Source organism: Myotis myotis, unplaced genomic scaffold, assembly GCF_014108235.1.
Source record: "Myotis myotis isolate mMyoMyo1 unplaced genomic scaffold, mMyoMyo1.p scaffold_m19_p_41, whole genome shotgun sequence".
NCBI classification, from domain to species: Eukaryota; Metazoa; Chordata; class Mammalia; order Chiroptera; family Vespertilionidae; genus Myotis; species Myotis myotis.
The window spans coordinates 1,565,143-1,583,611 of record NW_023416348.1 but is presented as its reverse complement, the minus strand read 5'-3'; the positions used below and the strand labels follow the sequence as shown (position 1 = coordinate 1,583,611).

The 18,469-nt window shown below is 65.5% G+C and overlaps 2 protein-coding genes across 2 annotated transcripts in view; one reads left to right on the top strand and one right to left on the bottom strand.

Moving 5' to 3' along the window:
* AHNAK2 (AHNAK nucleoprotein 2) overlaps positions 1 to 11,980 on the top strand; it is a 42,084-nt gene extending 30,104 nt beyond the window's left edge. The window contains 3 exon segments of the mRNA XM_036306506.1: positions 2 to 76; positions 79 to 4,731; positions 4,734 to 11,980. Of these exon segments, the coding sequence (XP_036162399.1) occupies positions 2 to 76; positions 79 to 4,731; positions 4,734 to 11,360 (11,355 nt within the window). The 3' untranslated portion in view covers positions 11,361 to 11,980.
* A 2,402-nt stretch (positions 11,981 to 14,382) lies between these two features.
* PLD4 (phospholipase D family member 4) overlaps positions 14,383 to 18,469 on the bottom strand; it is a 13,493-nt gene continuing 9,406 nt past the window's right edge. The window contains exons 3-10 of the mRNA XM_036306507.1: positions 18,089 to 18,272; positions 17,820 to 17,940; positions 17,213 to 17,340; positions 16,269 to 16,469; positions 15,567 to 15,706; positions 15,269 to 15,434; positions 15,037 to 15,133; positions 14,383 to 14,797 (exon numbers count right to left, since the gene is read on the bottom strand). Of these exons, the coding sequence (XP_036162400.1) occupies positions 14,595 to 14,797; positions 15,037 to 15,133; positions 15,269 to 15,434; positions 15,567 to 15,706; positions 16,269 to 16,469; positions 17,213 to 17,340; positions 17,820 to 17,940; positions 18,089 to 18,272 (1,240 nt within the window). The 3' untranslated portion in view covers positions 14,383 to 14,594. The remainder of the gene's footprint in view (positions 14,798 to 15,036; positions 15,134 to 15,268; positions 15,435 to 15,566; positions 15,707 to 16,268; positions 16,470 to 17,212; positions 17,341 to 17,819; positions 17,941 to 18,088; positions 18,273 to 18,469) is intronic.

The window sequence follows — 18,469 nt, the reverse complement described above, 5'->3', positions numbered from 1 at the left end:
AGTCAAGACAGGCGAGCTGGGAGTGAAGCTCCCGGAGGGCCACCTGCCCGAGGGAGAGCTCCAGGAACCCTCCTCCGGAGTGGGTCCAAAGGGCACCTGCCCAAGGTGCACATGCCCAGCATGAAGATGCCCAAAGTAGACTTCAAGGGCCCCCAGGTGGACATCAAGGGGCCCAAACTGGACCTGAAGGGCGCCAAAGGGGAGGTGTCGGCCCCTGACATGGAAGTGTCGCTGCCCAGTGTGGAGATCGACGTCCAGGCTCCGGGCGCCAAGCTGGAGGGCGACATTGTCTTGGGTTCCAAGGAGGTGGCAGCCCACGACAGCAAGTTCAAGATGCCCAAGTTCAAGATGCCTTCCTTCGGGACGTCTGGGCCCGGCAAGTCCATGGAGGCCTCAGTGGACGTGTCCCTGCCCTCCATCCAGACTGACATCAAGACCAGTGACCTCAGCATCGAGCTGCCCTCTGCCGACGTGGAAGTGAAGACAGGCGAGCTGGGAGTGAAGCTCCCGGAGGGCCACCTGCCCGAGGGAGAGCTCCAGGAACCCTCCTCCGGAGTTGGACTCAAAGGGCACCTGCCCAAGGTGCACATGCCCAGCATGAAGATGCCCAAAGTAGACTTCAAGGGCCCCCAGGTGGACATCAAGGGGCCCAAAGTGGACCTGAAGGGCGCCAAAGGGGAGGTGACCGTCCCCGAGGGAGAAGTGAAGCTTGGAGAACTGAAGGGCAAAGCAGAAGGGGCCACGTTCAAGGGCCACATGCCCAAGGTGCAGATGCCCAGCGTGAAGATGCCCAAAGTAGACGTCAAGGCCCCCCAGGTGGACATCAAGGGGCCCAAGCTGGACCTGAAGGGCGCCAAAGGGGAGGTGACCGTCCCCGACATGGAGGTTTCGCTGCCCAGTGTGGAGGTGGACATTCAGGCTCCGGGCGCCACGCTGGAGGGAGACATCGTTCTGGGGGACACAGAGGTGGCCACCAAAGACAGCAAGTTCAAGATGCCCAAGTTCAAGATGCCTTCCTTCGGGATGTCTGGGCCAGGCAAGTCCATGGAGGCCTCAGTGGACGTGTCCCTGCCAAAGGCTGAGGCAGACGTGTCCCTGCCCTCCATCCAGACTGACGTCAAGGCCAGTGACGTCAGTATCGAGCTGCCGTCTGCCGACGTGGACATCAAGACAGGCGAGCTGGCAGTGAAGCTCCCGGAGGGCCACCTGCCTGAGGGAGAGCTCGAGGGACCCTCCTCCGGAATGGGGTTCAAAGGGCACCTGCCCAAGGTGCACATGCCCAGCATGAAGATGCCCAAAGTAGACTTCAAGGGCCCCCAGGTGGACATCAAGGGGCCCAAACTGGACCTGAAGGGCGCCAAAGGGGAGGTGTCGGCCCCTGACATGGAAGTGTCGCTGCCCAGTGTGGAGATCGACGTCCAGGCTCCGGGCGCCAAGCTGGAGGGCGACATTGTCTTGGGTTCCAAGGAGGTGGCAGCCCACGACAGCAAGTTCAAGATGCCCAAGTTCAAGATGCCTTCCTTCGGGACGTCTGGGCCCGGCAAGTCCATGGAGGCCTCAGTGGACGTGTCCCTGCCCTCCATCCAGACTGACATCAAGACCAGTGACCTCAGCATCGAGCTGCCCTCTGCCGACGTGGACGTGAAGACAGGCGAGCTGGGAGTGAAGCTCCCGGAGGGCCACCTGCCCGAGGGAGAGCTCCAGGAACCCTCCTCCGGAGTTGGACTCAAAGGGCACCTGCCCAAGGTGCACATGCCCAGCATGAAGATGCCCAAAGTAGACTTCAAGGGCCCCCAGGTGGACATCAAGGGGCCCAAAGTGGACCTGAAGGGCGCCAAAGGGGAGGTGACCGTCCCCGAGGGAGAAGTGAAGCTTGGAGAACTGAAGGGCAAAGCAGAAGGGGCCACGTTCAAGGGCCACATGCCCAAGGTGCAGATGCCCAGCGTGAAGATGCCCAAAGTAGACGTCAAGGCCCCCCAGGTGGACATCAAGGGGCCCAAGCTGGACCTGAAGGGCGCCAAAGGGGAGGTGACCGTCCCCGACATGGAGGTTTCGCTGCCCAGTGTGGAGGTGGACATTCAGGCTCCGGGCGCCACGCTGGAGGGAGACATCGTTCTGGGGGACACAGAGGTGGCCACCAAAGACAGCAAGTTCAAGATGCCCAAGTTCAAGATGCCTTCCTTCGGGATGTCTGGGCCAGGCAAGTCCATGGAGGCCTCAGTGGACGTGTCCCTGCCAAAGGCTGAGGCAGACGTGTCCCTGCCCTCCATCCAGACTGACGTCAAGGCCAGTGACGTCAGTATCGAGCTGCCGTCTGCCGACGTGGACATCAAGACAGGCAAGCTGGCAGTGAAGCTCCCGGAGGGCCACCTGCCTGAGGGAGAGCTCGAGGGACCCTCCTCCGGAATGGGGTTCAAAGGGCACCTGCCCAAGGTGCACATGCCCAGCATGAAGATGCCCAAAGTAGACTTCAAGGGCCCCCAGGTGGACATCAAGGGGCCCAAACTGGACCTGAAGGGCGCCAAAGGGGAGGTGTCGGCCCCTGACATGGAAGTGTCGCTGCCCAGTGTGGAGATCGACGTCCAGGCTCCGGGCGCCAAGCTGGAGGGCGACATTGTCTTGGGTTCCAAGGAGGTGGCAGCCCACGACAGCAAGTTCAAGATGCCCAAGTTCAAGATGCCTTCCTTCGGGACGTCTGGGCCCGGCAAGTCCATGGAGGCCTCAGTGGACGTGTCCCTGCCCTCCATCCAGACTGACATCAAGACCAGTGACCTCAGCATCGAGCTGCCCTCTGCCGACGTGGAAGTGAAGACAGGCGAGCTGGGAGTGAAGCTCCCGGAGGGCCACCTGCCCGAGGGAGAGCTCCAGGAACCCTCCTCCGGAGTTGGACTCAAAGGGCACCTGCCCAAGGTGCACATGCCCAGCATGAAGATGCCCAAAGTAGACTTCAAGGGCCCCCAGGTGGACATCAAGGGGCCCAAAGTAGACCTGAAGGGCGCCAAAGGGGAGGTGACCGTCCCCGAGGGAGAAGTGAAGCTTGGAGAACTGAAGGGCAAAGCAGAAGGGGCCACGTTCAAGGGCCACATGCCCAAGGTGCAGATGCCCAGCGTGAAGATACCCAAAGTAGACGTCAAGGCCCCCCAGATGGACATCAAGGGGCCCAAGCTGGACCTGAAGGGCGCCAAAGGGGAGGTGACCGTCCCCGACATGGAGGTTTCGCTGCCCAGTGTGGAGGTGGACATTCAGGCTCCGGGCGCCAAGCTGGAGGGAGACATCGTTCTGGGGGACACAGAGGTGGCCACCAAAGACAGCAAGTTCAAGATGCCCAAGTTCAAGATGCCTTCCTTCGGGATGTCTGGGCCAGGCAAGTCCATGGAGGCCTCAGTGGACGTGTCCCTGCCAAAGGCTGAGGCAGACGTGTCCCTGCCCTCCATCCAGACTGACGTCAAGGCCAGTGACGTCAGTATCGAGCTGCCGTCTGCCGACGTGGACATCAAGACAGGCGAGCTGGCAGTGAAGCTCCCGGAGGGCCACCTGCCTGAGGGAGAGCTCGAGGGACCCTCCTCCGGAATGGGGTTCAAAGGGCACCTGCCCAAGGTGCACATGCCCAGCATGAAGATGCCCAAAGTAGACTTCAAGGGCCCCCAGGTGGACATCAAGGGGCCCAAACTGGACCTGAAGGGCGCCAAAGGGGAGGTGTCGGCCCCTGACATGGAAGTGTCGCTGCCCAGTGTGGAGATCGACGTCCAGGCTCCGGGCGCCAAGCTGGAGGGCGACATTGTCTTGGGTTCCAAGGAGGTGGCAGCCCACGACAGCAAGTTCAAGATGCCCAAGTTCAAGATGCCTTCCTTCGGGACGTCTGGGCCCGGCAAGTCCATGGAGGCCTCAGTGGACGTGTCCCTGCCCTCCATCCAGACTGACATCAAGACCAGTGACCTCAGCATCGAGCTGCCCTCTGCCGACGTGGAAGTGAAGACAGGCGAGCTGGGAGTGAAGCTCCCGGAGGGCCACCTGCCCGAGGGAGAGCTCCAGGAACCCTCCTCCGGAGTTGGACTCAAAGGGCACCTGCCCAAGGTGCACATGCCCAGCATGAAGATGCCCAAAGTAGACTTCAAGGGCCCCCAGGTGGACATCAAGGGGCCCAAAGTAGACCTGAAGGGCGCCAAAGGGGAGGTGACCGTCCCCGAGGGAGAAGTGAAGCTTGGAGAACTGAAGGGCAAAGCAGAAGGGGCCACGTTCAAGGGCCACATGCCCAAGGTGCAGATGCCCAGCGTGAAGATGCCCAAAGTAGACGTCAAGGCCCCCCAGGTGGACATCAAGGGGCCCAAGCTGGACCTGAAGGGCGCCAAAGGGGAGGTGACCGTCCCCGACATGGAGGTTTCGCTGCCCAGTGTGGAGGTGGACATTCAGGCTCCGGGCGCCAAGCTGGAGGGAGACATCGTTCTGGGGGACACAGAGGTGGCCACCAAAGACAGCAAGTTCAAGATGCCCAAGTTCAAGATGCCTTCCTTCGGGATGTCTGGGCCAGGCAAGTCCATGGAGGCCTCAGTGGACGTGTCCCTGCCAAAGGCTGAGGCAGACGTGTCCCTGCCCTCCATCCAGACTGACGTCAAGGCCAGTGACGTCAGTATCGAGCTGCCGTCTGCCGACGTGGACGTCAAGACAGGCGAGCTGGGAGTGAAGCTCCCGGAGGGCCACCTGCCCGAGGGAGAGCTCCAGGAACCCTCCTCCGGAGTGGGTTCAAAGGGCACCTGCCCAAGGTGCACATGCCCAGCATGAAGATGCCCAAAGTAGACTTCAAGGGCCCCCAGGTGGACATCAAGGGGCCCAAACTGGACCTGAAGGGCGCCAAAGGGGAGGTGTCGGCCCCTGACATGGAAGTGTCGCTGCCCAGTGTGGAGATCGACGTCCAGGCTCCGGGCGCCAAGCTGGAGGGCGACATTGTCTTGGGTTCCAAGGAGGTGGCAGCCCACGACAGCAAGTTCAAGATGCCCAAGTTCAAGATGCCTTCCTTCGGGACGTCTGGGCCCGGCAAGTCCATGGAGGCCTCAGTGGACGTGTCCCTGCCCTCCATCCAGACTGACATCAAGACCAGTGACCTCAGCATCGAGCTGCCCTCTGCCGACGTGGAAGTGAAGACAGGCGAGCTGGGAGTGAAGCTCCCGGAGGGCCACCTGCCCGAGGGAGAGCTCCAGGAACCCTCCTCCGGAGTTGGACTCAAAGGGCACCTGCCCAAGGTGCACATGCCCAGCATGAAGATGCCCAAAGTAGACTTCAAGGGCCCCCAGGTGGACATCAAGGGGCCCAAAGTGGACCTGAAGGGCGCCAAAGGGGAGGTGACCGTCCCCGAGGGAGAAGTGAAGCTTGGAGAACTGAAGGGCAAAGCAGAAGGGGCCACGTTCAAGGGCCACATGCCCAAGGTGCAGATGCCCAGCGTGAAGATGCCCAAAGTAGACGTCAAGGCCCCCCAGGTGGACATCAAGGGGCCCAAGCTGGACCTGAAGGGCGCCAAAGGGGAGGTGACCGTCCCCGACATGGAGGTTTCGCTGCCCAGTGTGGAGGTGGACATTCAGGCTCCGGGCGCCACGCTGGAGGGAGACATCGTTCTGGGGGACACAGAGGTGGCCACCAAAGACAGCAAGTTCAAGATGCCCAAGTTCAAGATGCCTTCCTTCGGGATGTCTGGGCCAGGCAAGTCCATGGAGGCCTCTGTGGACGTGTCCCTGCCAAAGGCTGAGGCAGACGTGTCCCTGCCCTCCATCCAGACTGACGTCAAGGCCAGTGACGTCAGTATCGAGCTGCCGTCTGCCGACGTGGACATCAAGACAGGCGAGCTGGCAGTGAAGCTCCCGGAGGGCCACCTGCCTGAGGGAGAGCTCGAGGGACCCTCCTCCGGAATGGGGTTCAAAGGGCACCTGCCCAAGGTGCACATGCCCAGCATGAAGATGCCCAAAGTAGACTTCAAGGGCCCCCAGGTGGACATCAAGGGGCCCAAACTGGACCTGAAGGGCGCCAAAGGGGAGGTGTCGGCCCCTGACATGGAAGTGTCGCTGCCCAGTGTGGAGATCGACGTCCAGGCTCCGGGCGCCAAGCTGGAGGGCGACATTGTCTTGGGTTCCAAGGAGGTGGCAGCCCACGACAGCAAGTTCAAGATGCCCAAGTTCAAGATGCCTTCCTTCGGGACGTCTGGGCCCAGCAAGTCCATGGAGGCCTCAGTGGACGTGTCCCTGCCCTCCATCCAGACTGACATCAAGACCAGTGACCTCAGCATCGAGCTGCCCTCTGCCGACGTGGACGTGAAGACAGGCGAGCTGGGAGTGAAGCTCCCGGAGGGCCACCTGCCCGAGGGAGAGCTCCAGGAACCCTCCTCCGGAGTTGGACTCAAAGGGCACCTGCCCAAGGTGCACATGCCCAGCATGAAGATGCCCAAAGTAGACTTCAAGGGCCCCCAGGTGGACATCAAGGGGCCCAAAGTGGACCTGAAGGGCGCCAAAGGGGAGGTGACCGTCCCCGAGGGAGAAGTGAAGCTTGGAGAACTGAAGGGCAAAGCAGAAGGGGCCACGTTCAAGGGCCACATGCCCAAGGTGCAGATGCCCAGCGTGAAGATGCCCAAAGTAGACGTCAAGGCCCCCCAGGTGGACATCAAGGGGCCCAAGCTGGACCTGAAGGGCGCCAAAGGGGAGGTGACCGTCCCCGACATGGAGGTTTCGCTGCCCAGTGTGGAGGTGGACATTCAGGCTCCGGGCGCCACGCTGGAGGGAGACATCGTTCTGGGGGACACAGAGGTGGCCACCAAAGACAGCAAGTTCAAGATGCCCAAGTTCAAGATGCCTTCCTTCGGGATGTCTGGGCCAGGCAAGTCCATGGAGGCCTCAGTGGACGTGTCCCTGCCAAAGGCTGAGGCAGACGTGTCCCTGCCCTCCATCCAGACTGACGTCAAGGCCAGTGACGTCAGTATCGAGCTGCCGTCTGCCGACGTGGACATCAAGACAGGCGAGCTGGCAGTGAAGCTCCCGGAGGGCCACCTGCCTGAGGGAGAGCTCGAGGGACCCTCCTCCGGAATGGGGTTCAAAGGGCACCTGCCCAAGGTGCACATGCCCAGCATGAAGATGCCCAAAGTAGACTTCAAGGGCCCCCAGGTGGACATCAAGGGGCCCAAACTGGACCTGAAGGGCGCCAAAGGGGAGGTGTCGGCCCCTGACATGGAAGTGTCGCTGCCCAGTGTGGAGATCGACGTCCAGGCTCCGGGCGCCAAGCTGGAGGGCGACATTGTCTTGGGTTCCAAGGAGGTGGCAGCCCACGACAGCAAGTTCAAGATGCCCAAGTTCAAGATGCCTTCCTTCGGGACGTCTGGGCCCGGCAAGTCCATGGAGGCCTCAGTGGACGTGTCCCTGCCCTCCATCCAGACTGACATCAAGACCAGTGACCTCAGCATCGAGCTGCCCTCTGCCGACGTGGACGTGAAGACAGGCGAGCTGGGAGTGAAGCTCCCGGAGGGCCACCTGCCCGAGGGAGAGCTCCAGGAACCCTCCTCCGGAGTTGGACTCAAAGGGCACCTGCCCAAGGTGCACATGCCCAGCATGAAGATGCCCAAAGTAGACTTCAAGGGCCCCCAGGTGGACATCAAGGGGCCCAAACTGGACCTGAAGGGCGCCAAAGGGGAGGTGACCGTCCCCGAGGGAGAAGTGAAGCTTGGAGAACTGAAGGGCAAAGCAGAAGGGGCCACGTTCAAGGGCCACATGCCCAAGGTGCAGATGCCCAGCGTGAAGATGCCCAAAGTAGACGTCAAGGCCCCCCAGGTGGACATCAAGGGGCCCAAGCTGGACCTGAAGGGCGCCAAAGGGGAGGTGACCGTCCCCGACATGGAGGTTTCGCTGCCCAGTGTGGAGGTGGACATTCAGGCTCCGGGCGCCACGCTGGAGGGAGACATCGTTCTGGGGGACACAGAGGTGGCCACCAAAGACAGCAAGTTCAAGATGCCCAAGTTCAAGATGCCTTCCTTCGGGATGTCTGGGCCAGGCAAGTCCATGGAGGCCTCAGTGGACGTGTCCCTGCCAAAGGCTGAGGCAGACGTGTCCCTGCCCTCCATCCAGACTGACGTCAAGGCCAGTGACGTCAGTATCGAGCTGCCGTCTGCCGACGTGGACATCAAGACTGGCGAGCTGGGAGTGAAGCTCCCGGAGGGCCACCTGCCCGAGGGAGAGCTCCATGGATCTGCCTCCGCAGGTGGCAGCAAATGGCACCTGCCCAAGGTGCACATGCCCAGCATGAAGATGCCCAAAGTAGACTTCAAGGGCCCCCAGGTGGACATCCAGGACAATCTGAAAGGCTCCAAAGGGGAGGTGACTGCCCCTGACTTGGAGGTGTCCGTGCCCAGTGTGGAAGTTGAAATCCAGGCAGATGGCTCCAAGCTGGAGGGAGACAGTGACCTGGGGGATAAGGCAGTGGCTACCAAAGACAGCAAGTTCAAGATGCCCAGGTTCAAGATGCCTTCCTTCGGTGCATCTCCACCAAGCAAGGATTGGGGAACATCAGTGGACGTGTCCATGTCCAACACCACGGGGACGGCCACTCTCCCGTCCTTTGTAGGTGAGATTCACGGCCCAGAAGGTAGCATCCACCTGCCATCTGCTGATCTCGAGCTCCCTGGGCTAGAGGTGGAGGTCCCCCTGCTGGAGGGAGAGGTGACGCTGGGGGAGCTGAAGGGCAAAGTAGAAGGGGCCACGTTCAAAGGCCACCTGCCCAAGATGCAGATGCCCAGCATCAAGGTGCCCAAGGTGGACATCAAGGGGCCAAAACTGGATCTTAAATGCACTAAAGGGGAGGTGACCCCTCCTGACACAGAGGTGTCGCCATCCCGTGTGGAGGTGGCTATCCAGGAGCCACACTCCAGGGTGGTGGGTGCCATTGGCCCGGAGGACAAGGAGGTGGCCACCCGAGAGAGCAAGTTCAAGATGCCCAAGGTCAGCATGCCATTCTTCCGACCATCATCCAGTAAGACGTACTCGGTTTCGGCGCATGCCTGCGGAGGTGCCACCGTTGCAGAAGTGACTTCGTTTCCTGACAAAGTGCGTACCGCTGTTGACTCAGCTGATCATTCTGTTTCCACGGGCGACGCGGGTTTGGAGGACGCCACACGTACGAAGTGCCAGGTGCCTCTCCCCAAAGCCAGCGTCTCTCCAGAGGTGCCTTGGGAAACCCTCTCTGAGTCCAAGGGGGGTGCGCCCCAGTTCAGCGCCCCACGTGCTGCCGACCTCCCATCCTGGGAGCCCGTTCCTTCGTCCCAACCTGACAGCCACCCTGGCCCTGCGGACCCCCCAGTTCACACGTCTTATGGCCGCGTGACTTTTCCTAAATTCCATCGACCGAAGTTCCGGTTTTCAGTCGCAGTGGCAGCCGAGGCCGAGGGAGAGCCCCGCGCCCTGGAGGGTGCCCCCTCCCCTCGCAGCCCCACACAGGTCCTGGACTCTGAGGAAGCCACAGTGTTCCTGGGTTCAGCCACTCCTCTGCCACCTGCAGGCGTCTCCATGTCCAGGGGCACGGAGGAGCCCGCGGGCAGTGCTGGAACATCCGCCATGGCTGCAGAGGGGGTGCCCGTGGGGGACGTGGCAGCCGGAGCCGAGCGGGCCAGCTCACAGGACAGCTGGTTCAGGATGCCCTCGCTCCGCCTGCCCAGCTTCTGGCGCTCCTCGAAGGAGCAGGGGGGGGCGGGGGCACCGAGGGAAGGGGAGGCCCCCGCTGCAGCCAAGAGTCCAGGGGTCTGTGCTCCTGGGTCAGAGGCGGAGGCAGCCGTGGCCCCATCGCCCCCAGAGGCAGAGGCAGAGGCAGAAGCAGAGGCGGATGCGGCGGAAGCTCTCAGGGGAGGTCTGCACAGCCCAGCCCCAGGCTCGGAGCTGCACCTGCCTCCTGCCAGCATGTCCCCTGATGAGCCTCCCACTTCCCAGGCCTGGGTGGGTCCCGGCAAAGGCCCCCTTTCCCTTCAGATGCCTGGAGGGAGACTTTCAGAAACCCAAGCTCCTGCCAGAGGGGCAGGGAGCGCTGAGCACCCGTCTACCCCACCGGAAGGCCCTCTCAGACTGAAGGCTTCGAGGACAGACGTGCCAGCCCAAATTTCCATCGTGGGTCGGGTCTGGGAGGATTCTGTGCTCACTGTCAAGTTCCCCAAGTTAAAGGTGCCCAGGTTCACCTTCCCCGCCCCCAGCTGCGAGGCCGACATCTTCATCCCCCCGGCTGTGCGAGAGGTGTGGTGCCCGGACAGCAGCCTGGATCTGGCCCTGAGCAAGGAGCACCCTGGGGTGTGGAGCGTGAGCCTCCTGCAGGCTGGCGCTGTGGGCACCGCGCAGCAGCCGGTGGCCTTGGACCTCCCCGCGGAGGCCAGCCCCATTTCCAAGGTCAGAGTCCACATTGAAGGTGCCCGGGTGGAGAGCCGGGAGGTCACCATACACAGCAGGGTCCTGGCAGAGCCTGCTGACTGGCCGGGACCCCAGGCTGGCTCCACTCAGATCGTCCGGGAGTCAGAGATCCCAGCCTCCGAGGTCCAGATGCCTTCCTATGGGTTCTCCTTGCTCAAGGGGAAGGTCCCCGAGAGCCCCTTGCGGGCCCAGGTGCAGGTGGTCACTCAGGGCAGCCAAGCCGCTTCCCAAGGTGACCCTGCGGCCCTGGGAGCTGACCGGGGGCCTGGAGCCCTGCAGCCAGACACAGAGACGTTTGAAATCATCTTCTCTGGCACCGACGAGGGACCGCAGACGGCCACGTCGGAAGGGAGCTCAGGCCTCCAGCCTGCAGACAGCGGTTTCGACGACGACGAGGAGCCTGCAGAAATCCTCGAATTGCCCCCTGAAGAAGGCCAAGAGGGAGACGGGGCTGCCAGGGAGAAGCCGGAAAGCAAACGGTCCTCCGGGCGGTTCCGGTTTTGGCTTCCGAGCATCGGGTTCTCCTCCGCGGCGGCCGAGGACACCAGCACCGCAGCCACAGAAGAGGAACCCACACCGGCTCCGGTCCAAACGCAGCCCGAGGCCCGCCCGGCGGCCGAGCTGCCCAAGAAGCCGGAGAAGGCGGGCTGGTTCCGATTCCCCAGATTAGGGTTCTCCTCGGCCCCCAGCAGGAAGAGCGAGAGCGCTGGGGACGAGCCGGGCCCGGCGGAGGCCAAGCCCCAGGAAGAGGCGCTCACGTTTTTCGATGCCCGAGAAAGCTTCTCCGCCGAGGACAAGGAGGGGGAGCCCGGGGAGCCCGCGGGGGCTGCAGGCGCCCGGCCGGCCCCCAGCGCCGCGGCGACGCCCAAGGCCGGAACGGAGGCAGCCAGGCCGGAGCCGAGCGGGAAGGCCGGTGCCCAGCCCGCGCCCGCGCCCCAGACCCAGTGAGGCCGCAGGCGCGACTTTCCAGGGGGCAGAGGCGCACGTGTCCAGCCGCGCGCCATCGGGACCGACTCTGCAAGCGAAGGGCCACGCGGGGCGGGGGCTCCCGAAGGCGTGGCTGGAGGGCTCATCGGATGGGGACCTGCGCTCACGCCCTGCCTGGCTCTGCTGGCTGCGCACGTGGCCGTGGCCTTGGCCTTGGCGCGCGGCTGTGGCGTGGTGTGGGCGTGGTCACGGTGTGCGCATGGGCGTGGCTGCAGGTGTGCGCAGCCGGGGTGTGGGCGTGGCCTCAGTGCGCGCGGGCGGGGTCGCGGTGTGGGCGTGGCCTCCCCTGCTCTGCACCCGGGCTCCTCCAGCTTCCTCCTTGCAGACAGAGTCCCCCACATCCCTGGGAACCCCGCTGCCCGCTCGCAGATACGTGTAACCAGCTCACTCCGTTGTTGACCGCCCCCCGCAGCCTGGGGCGCTCCCTGGGACCCGCGCAGACCCCGGCAGGAGGGCGGTGCCAGGTGCTGGCTGTGGGTGTGAGCCAGCGGGGGTGCCCCCGCGCGCCCCAGCCCCTCGCCGTGCCCTGCCGACTCCACCCGCTGTTCCCCGCCAGGCAATAAAGGAGGTGATGCGCCCACGGTGCGGCTGCGAGGGCTTTTGTTCTGGAAGCGCGTCCCAAGGTCCCTCCCCACCCCCACCACCAACACACTGCTGGTCCCGGGGTTGTCCATGGATCCCTCTGGCCGCGCAGCCCCTCCTGGGAGACCAAGAGGTGGTGGCCTGGGGCTCCATGTCCCACCGACGGGCACAGCAGACAGTGCAGAGGGGCCTAGGCTGGAGGGGCAGCAGGGTCCCAGGCCGCGACGGGGAGGGGGACCATCTCGGAAGCTTGCCTGCCCTAGCGCCCCCCCCCCCCCCCCCCCCCCCCCCGCGCAGCAAGCCCGCCCACGCTGTGTGTGTGTGTGGGGGGGGGGGGTTCCTACAGTGGCCCCGGCTCCAGGCCGGGCTCCCGGGCCTGCTGTGTTCGGAGGAGCCTGGCCCCCATGCCCGGCCCGGGGGTTGGAGGGGATGCTGCTGCCCTGGCTGTGGGTGCGGGGGCAGGCGCTGGGCGCTATGCCCACCCCCCAGGCCCTGGGACGGCAGGAGGCAGCGTCCACAGGGACATGAGGTCAGGTCGGGAGGAGGCCAGGTCCCTGCCCCGTGGTGGTGGGAAGGGTCATCCAGGTTCGGGGACTGGGACCCCCTGGAGGGGAGCTGACAGCAGGTCCCTGAGCGCCTCCTGATTGGGGGGCATGAAGGAGAGCTCGGTGAGCCTTCCTCCTGCAGGCAAGGAGGCTGCACCCACAGGCTCCTGCCCCCCGCCCCCGCCCCCGCCCGGCCAGGGCAGGCCTCTGGGAACACGGGTGGGGCTGCCTGGCTCAGGGATTCACCCCCCCACCCGCCCGGACCCCGGGATCAAGGCCTTCGATGCTGACCAGCGTGGCCGCCTCCTGTGTGCGTGTTATGTGCACTGTGTGAGAAACCACCACAGCTCGCGGGGTGGACATCACACGTTACCGTCTCCCAGTGTCTGGCGGGGAGGCCAGCCCACGCCCCTCCGCAGGTCCCGGGGGCTGGGACCCAGGTGGCCGGGGGGGCTGGACGGCGAAGAAGCTGCTTCCAAACTGACAAGCGGCTAGCAGTCCTCGCCCACCGGTACAGGGGCCTGGTTCCTGCCGGCAGCGTTCACTGCCCCTGGGCAAGGGGGGGGGGCCCTCCTGGCTGCTCCCCTCAGTCCCGCCCCCCTGTGTGCACTGTATTGGTTACAAGGAAGGACAGGCTCCCCTTGGGGCTCCGCAGGAGGGGGTTCCAGGAGGTGGCACCCCCAGAAGGGGCCACGTTAGGGAGCCCCCTTCCCCCCTCATCCCCCCACCCCCCGCATCTCTCAATCCTCATCCATCAGGGCTCTGGGGAGGGGCTCTGCCATCCAGGCGGCCACTGAGGTGGGGCCCCCAGACCAGAGGGCAAGGCCTGGGCTGGCTGAGGCCCCCGGGACGGGGTGGACAGGCCTGGGCAGCAGGTGGGGTGGGTGGTGTCCGCTCCCGGCCCCGCTCGGTCAGTGCAGCTCACACACCGACCAGCCCCAGCCGCCCGCTGCCCTGCAGGCTGTGTGGGTCCGGCACCCCCGCAGGTCCGTGCCCGTGGTGGGCGTCAGGTGAGCTCTGGGAGCACCTCCTCACAGGCAGGATGCTGGTATCCGAGGAGTCCCACCCGACCCCCCAGCTCCCCAGGGGCAGCGTGGACTTGGGGGGCAGGAAGGGCCAACCCCGGGTGTGGGGGAGCGGGACCCCGGTGTCTCCTCGCTTCGCTTCCTCAGCGTCCGCTGCCCCTGGGCCCCTGAGCCAGCCCCAAGCACCACCCAGCCTCCGTGACCAGGGGCCTCCGCTGGGCGGTGGGTCGCAGCCCGAGTCAGAAGCCAGCAGGCGGGACAGGCGTCCGATCCGAAGGGCTGGAACCGAACGCAGACCCTGCCTCTGCAGCCAGGTGCAGGCGGTTCCGGTTCCAGGGTAGGGTGCGTCCAGGCCGTCCCAGCGGGGCCACCCTCCCCCAGCTCAGCCAGGTCCTCCTCACTCTACCCCCTCCCCCCCCACCACACACACACACACACACACACACACACACACACACAGTCCTGGGCCACCTCCCCCTCCAGCCCCGCCCACAGGTCTGGGTCCCGCTGCCATACCAGGAACTGCCCAGGACACACCTGGGTCATTGGGGGCCAGTCCTTCTGCTCCTGCTCCCCCACTCCCAGCCAATGGCTCTGGCAAATACCAATGCCCAGGTTCCTGGGGGCTGGGCATTGAGGGGAGTCAGTGGCTCCATGCAGACACGCGGGGCCCGGCTGCCATGGGGACTGGGGCTCCTCACAGGGTCGGGATTTGGACTCCGGCCACGGGCTAGACCCACACAGACTAGGAGACGCACATACTCTGAAGGCCCCACTTCTGGGCCAGGATTGCAGTTCTGTGGGAATTAAGAGGCATCCTGGAGGGCTCCCTGGAGGAGGTGGGGGTTAGGGGGCCTGTATTTGGACAACAGGAGAACAAACAGTTCACAACACTGGGCATTGGGCAGTCTCGACCCTGACCAGGGCTTGTGGGAAAGGGGCTGCTTGGAGCCCAGATGGGGGACAGACCGGGAGGACTGGGGGGGGGGGGAGACAGCGTCCACCAGAAGCTGTGCTGGCCGGGAGCCAGGCAGGGCTGGGCCTCAGCCCTGCCACACGCAGTCCTGGCCCTGGGCCTGTCCGTCCAGGCCCACGGCGTAGCGGGAGCTCCAATCTCGCTCGAACAGCTGCCGCAGCTGCTCCTGCACCGAGCTCAGCCGGGGCCGGGGCCCAGAGGCCCGCTGGCTGGCCACCAGGCCCACGCCCGACGTGCTGCTGAAGTAATCTTCCGACCAGTTGGAGGTGCCTGGAGGGGGTGCAGGAGAGATGCTGGCGCCTGGCCTGGCCCAGCCCCGGGGGACGGGGATCACGGGGCTGGTTTCGTGCCCTCAGGAGCCGCACGGAGACCCTCTGGTCTGAGAGCCACGCCCCCCGTCCCCCTCCGCGGGTCTGTGGCCTCTGTGTGTCCCCCCACTCACAGGGGCCCTCACAGACAAGGGTCTGCGGGCCCAGGCTGGCCCTGCCCACAGACCTGCCCGGGCTCACCTATGTAGGCCGTCTTCTCCGTGACCATGAACTTGCTGTGACTCATTCTGCTGAACGGGATGTTGGAGTGATTCCCCACAGGCATGATGAAGACTTTCTTTGGGGACAGAGAGGGAGTGTGTGGAGAAGGGGAGGAGGAAGAGGGAGAGGAGGGGGGAGGGAGGAGGGGGAGGGGGAGGAGGGGGCGGGGACGGGAAGGGCAGAGGCCGTCCGCTGGGGACTGGGTCCTCACCACGTCCACGGACACGTTGGCTGCGGGGTTGCTGAAGGCCTGCAGGGACCGCAGGTAGGGGAACATTCTGGGGTCCGTGTGCAGCGAGCAGCTGACCAGCAGGCGCACCTGCACGTGCCTGCCGAAGGCTGCCTCCCGCAGCGCATTGTCCAGCACCGGCCAGTACCTGCGGGCGCAGAAGGTCAAGGTCCTCGGGCCAACTGGGCCCCGCCCGAAAGGCCCTGGCCGGAGGGGGACGTGCCAGGAGCTGCTGTGGGCAGAGCGGGTCTCCCCTCCGGGGCCATGGGCTCCCACCCACCTGGGCGGGCGGCTGAAGCGTGTGGTGGGAAAGTAGTCCATCACCGAGACGTAGAGGAACCGCCGGGCCGCCCCCATCACCGCCAGCAGCGCGTCCAGGTCCCGCGTGCGGCCGTGGGGGCAGAGCGCAGGCGGTGAGGCCTGTCGGGGGGCAGGGGGGAGAGGTCCCTGAGGGCGCTGCCCGCTGCTCGGAACCACTCGGCTCCTGGACCTGGGAGCCCTCCCTGCAGCCACCCTCCAGGATTTGGGGTCCAGGAGGAAGATGGGGTGCTGCCTAGAGAGACGGGAGGGGCTGAGGGGCCCTGTCCAGGCCAGGCTTCCCACCTGCCCAGGGCGACCCCCTGTCCAGGGTCATGTCCCCGCCCTGACGCCAGGTCTCTGCTCTGGACCAGCCCGGGGGCTGAGGGCATCTGCTGGGAGCATGGCCGGCCGCGGGGCTTCCTTCCGACCCACAGAGCGACAGGACGGCGGGATGAGCTGGCCCCGCAGCCCCCCTCCCCTGTTTGGAGTCCCCCCAGACACCTCTCAGGCTGCCTGTCTCCTGTGGGTGCTGATAGCTGCCTCCCCTGGCACTGCCTGGGCCTGCCCTCCCCCAGACACAGCCCACCGGCGCCCCCACTCCCCCCCAGGACCCCGCAGGTGCGTGGGACCGCGGAGCAGGCCAGGGCGGGGCCGTCCCTGTGGGTCCGGGCGACGCTCTTACCGAGAAGTAGGCTGTGGTGGGCACCCCATCGAAGCGGGCCCGCAGGGGCTGGAAGTGGTTGATGTGGGACGAGAAGTTGTGAGGCCAGTGCTTGGGGAGCACAGCCCGGGGCGCCCCCAGCACCCAGTAGGTCTGGAAGGTCTTCTCCAGGTCCCGGGCCAGGTGGCTGCAATTGTGCACCACCACCCCCAGCTCCTTCACCTGCGGGGCGAGCGGCTGTGGGAGGCCCGAGGGCAGGGGTGCGGCCCCCACTAGCAGCCCCTACCCCCCGCATTGCCACGAGGAATCCCTAACGGACAGGGTGCTGGGAGCGTGGAGTGGGGTGCCCGGCGGGTCCCTGTGTGCCTTGAACGTTGCTTCCAAGGATTGAGGCCACACAGGTTTCCTTCCGAAACGCCCGGAAACGCGTAAAGCGGGAAGGGGAGAGCCCGCTCCTCCTCAGGGTCAAGGCCAAGCACGGTGACCGTCCAGCCGCGTTTGACGGCGTTAATGCGTCGATTTTCCTACAAGGGACCAGGCTGTGCCGTCTGTGTGTTTGCCTGGATGGAGGCACCAGTTAAGTGAGGTTCCACAGCCCTGGCCGGCAGGGCCCAGTGGTTGGAGCGTCGCCCTGCGCACCAAAGGGCCATGGGTTCGCTTCCTGCCCCCGGTTGGGCTCGCTCTCTCTCTCTCTCTCTCTCCCCCCCTCCCTCCCTTCCACTCTCTCTGAAAAGCAATGAAAACATATCCTTGGGTGAGGATTAACAACAACAAACCCCACTCAAGAAAGAGATTGCGCAGTGAGAGCTGGGGGCCGCGTGGCGTCTGTAACTTTGGGGTCAGCCTCAGGGGCCCACGGGGGTGAGGTTGTGGGCGTGGCTGCTCACCCACTTCCCTCCGGTGACGAGCCGCGGGGACACGGGGCAGAGCCCCTGGAGGGCGGGGAGGGCCACCCCGGGACTCACCTGCGTCAGGGACCGCCAGTCCATGTTGGCGCTGCCCAAGTAGACGTGCCGCCCGTCCACGACCCAGAACTTGGAGTGCAGGACGCCGCCGGTGAGGCGCCCCATGGGCACGGAGCGCACCTGGGCGCCTGGCCGAGCCGGGGCAGCGGGTCAGCGGGTCAGCCTCCGTCTGCCAGCTGGCTCCACGCTCTCCCTCCCAACAGTCCCGCTCGGCCGATGCCTCTGTCACCCCCCTTTTACAGGAGGGGAAACTGAGGCATTGGCTGTCCCGGGACCTCCGCAGGGCAGCCTGGCTCCTGAGCCTCCTTGTACCAATTCTGCCGCCCGCCTCCTGCCGCCCGCGGAGCCCGCCCCCCGTCAGAGCGGCTGGGTTCGGCGGGACCCGGGACCCGGGCCACCTGTGCTGCGCCCGCGGCGATGACCCTCTGGCTCTGTCACAGCCGGGTCCCAGGAAGCTCTGTGCTCCCACCTCCCGGCGCCGGGGAAGCTCTGGGTGTCTTCCCGCCGCCCCCCGGCCCCCGCAGCTCCGGTCCTGTCTCTGTCCATGGCCCAGCCAGTCAGCTCGGCCCCTCCCCGCCCCGGGCGGAAGGTGCGGGCAGGCCCCTACCTCGATCTGCCAGGACCCGCAGGTCGGAGGAGTTTTTGGCCAGCGTGGGGTGGCTGGTGGCCACGGCCAGGGACACGTTCCTGCCCAGCACCTGCAGCAGCTTCTGCAAAAGGGCCTCTCCCTGCAGCCGGGCGGGGAGCCGTCACCCAGCTGGCCTTCTGCCGCCCCAGAGGGAGGACCCAGGCCTTCCCCAGGGCCTCCCTGACCCCCACAGCAGTCACACTGCTGGGCCCCGGCTCGCTGTGGGTGGGGGCGGGGGGGGGGCGCACCAGCTGGGAAGAGGAGTCGTTGACCCCGATGTCCTGGCCCGTGAGCGACCAGTAGTAGGAGGCTATGTGGACGCTCTCCTGCGCGGCGTCCAGCAGCTGCAGCCAGGCCTGCGCCAGGGGCTGGGCGGACGGGCTGCCGGCTGCGAAGGGCAGGTCCTGGGGGTGGCTCTCCACGAGCACCAGCCTGGGGGCGGGGGAAGGGGGGCCATGAGCTCAGGAGCCCCCAGCCGCCTCCCATCTCTGCCTCATCCCTGCCCACCAAGCCTAGTGGCTGCTGCCCACAGGGCTCAAGGCAGAGCCAGGCCAAGGGTGCAGGGAGGGGCTGAGCCAGCAAGCCTGCAGGGGTGGTGACACCCAGGAGCCTGCCAGGGAGGCGGCCAG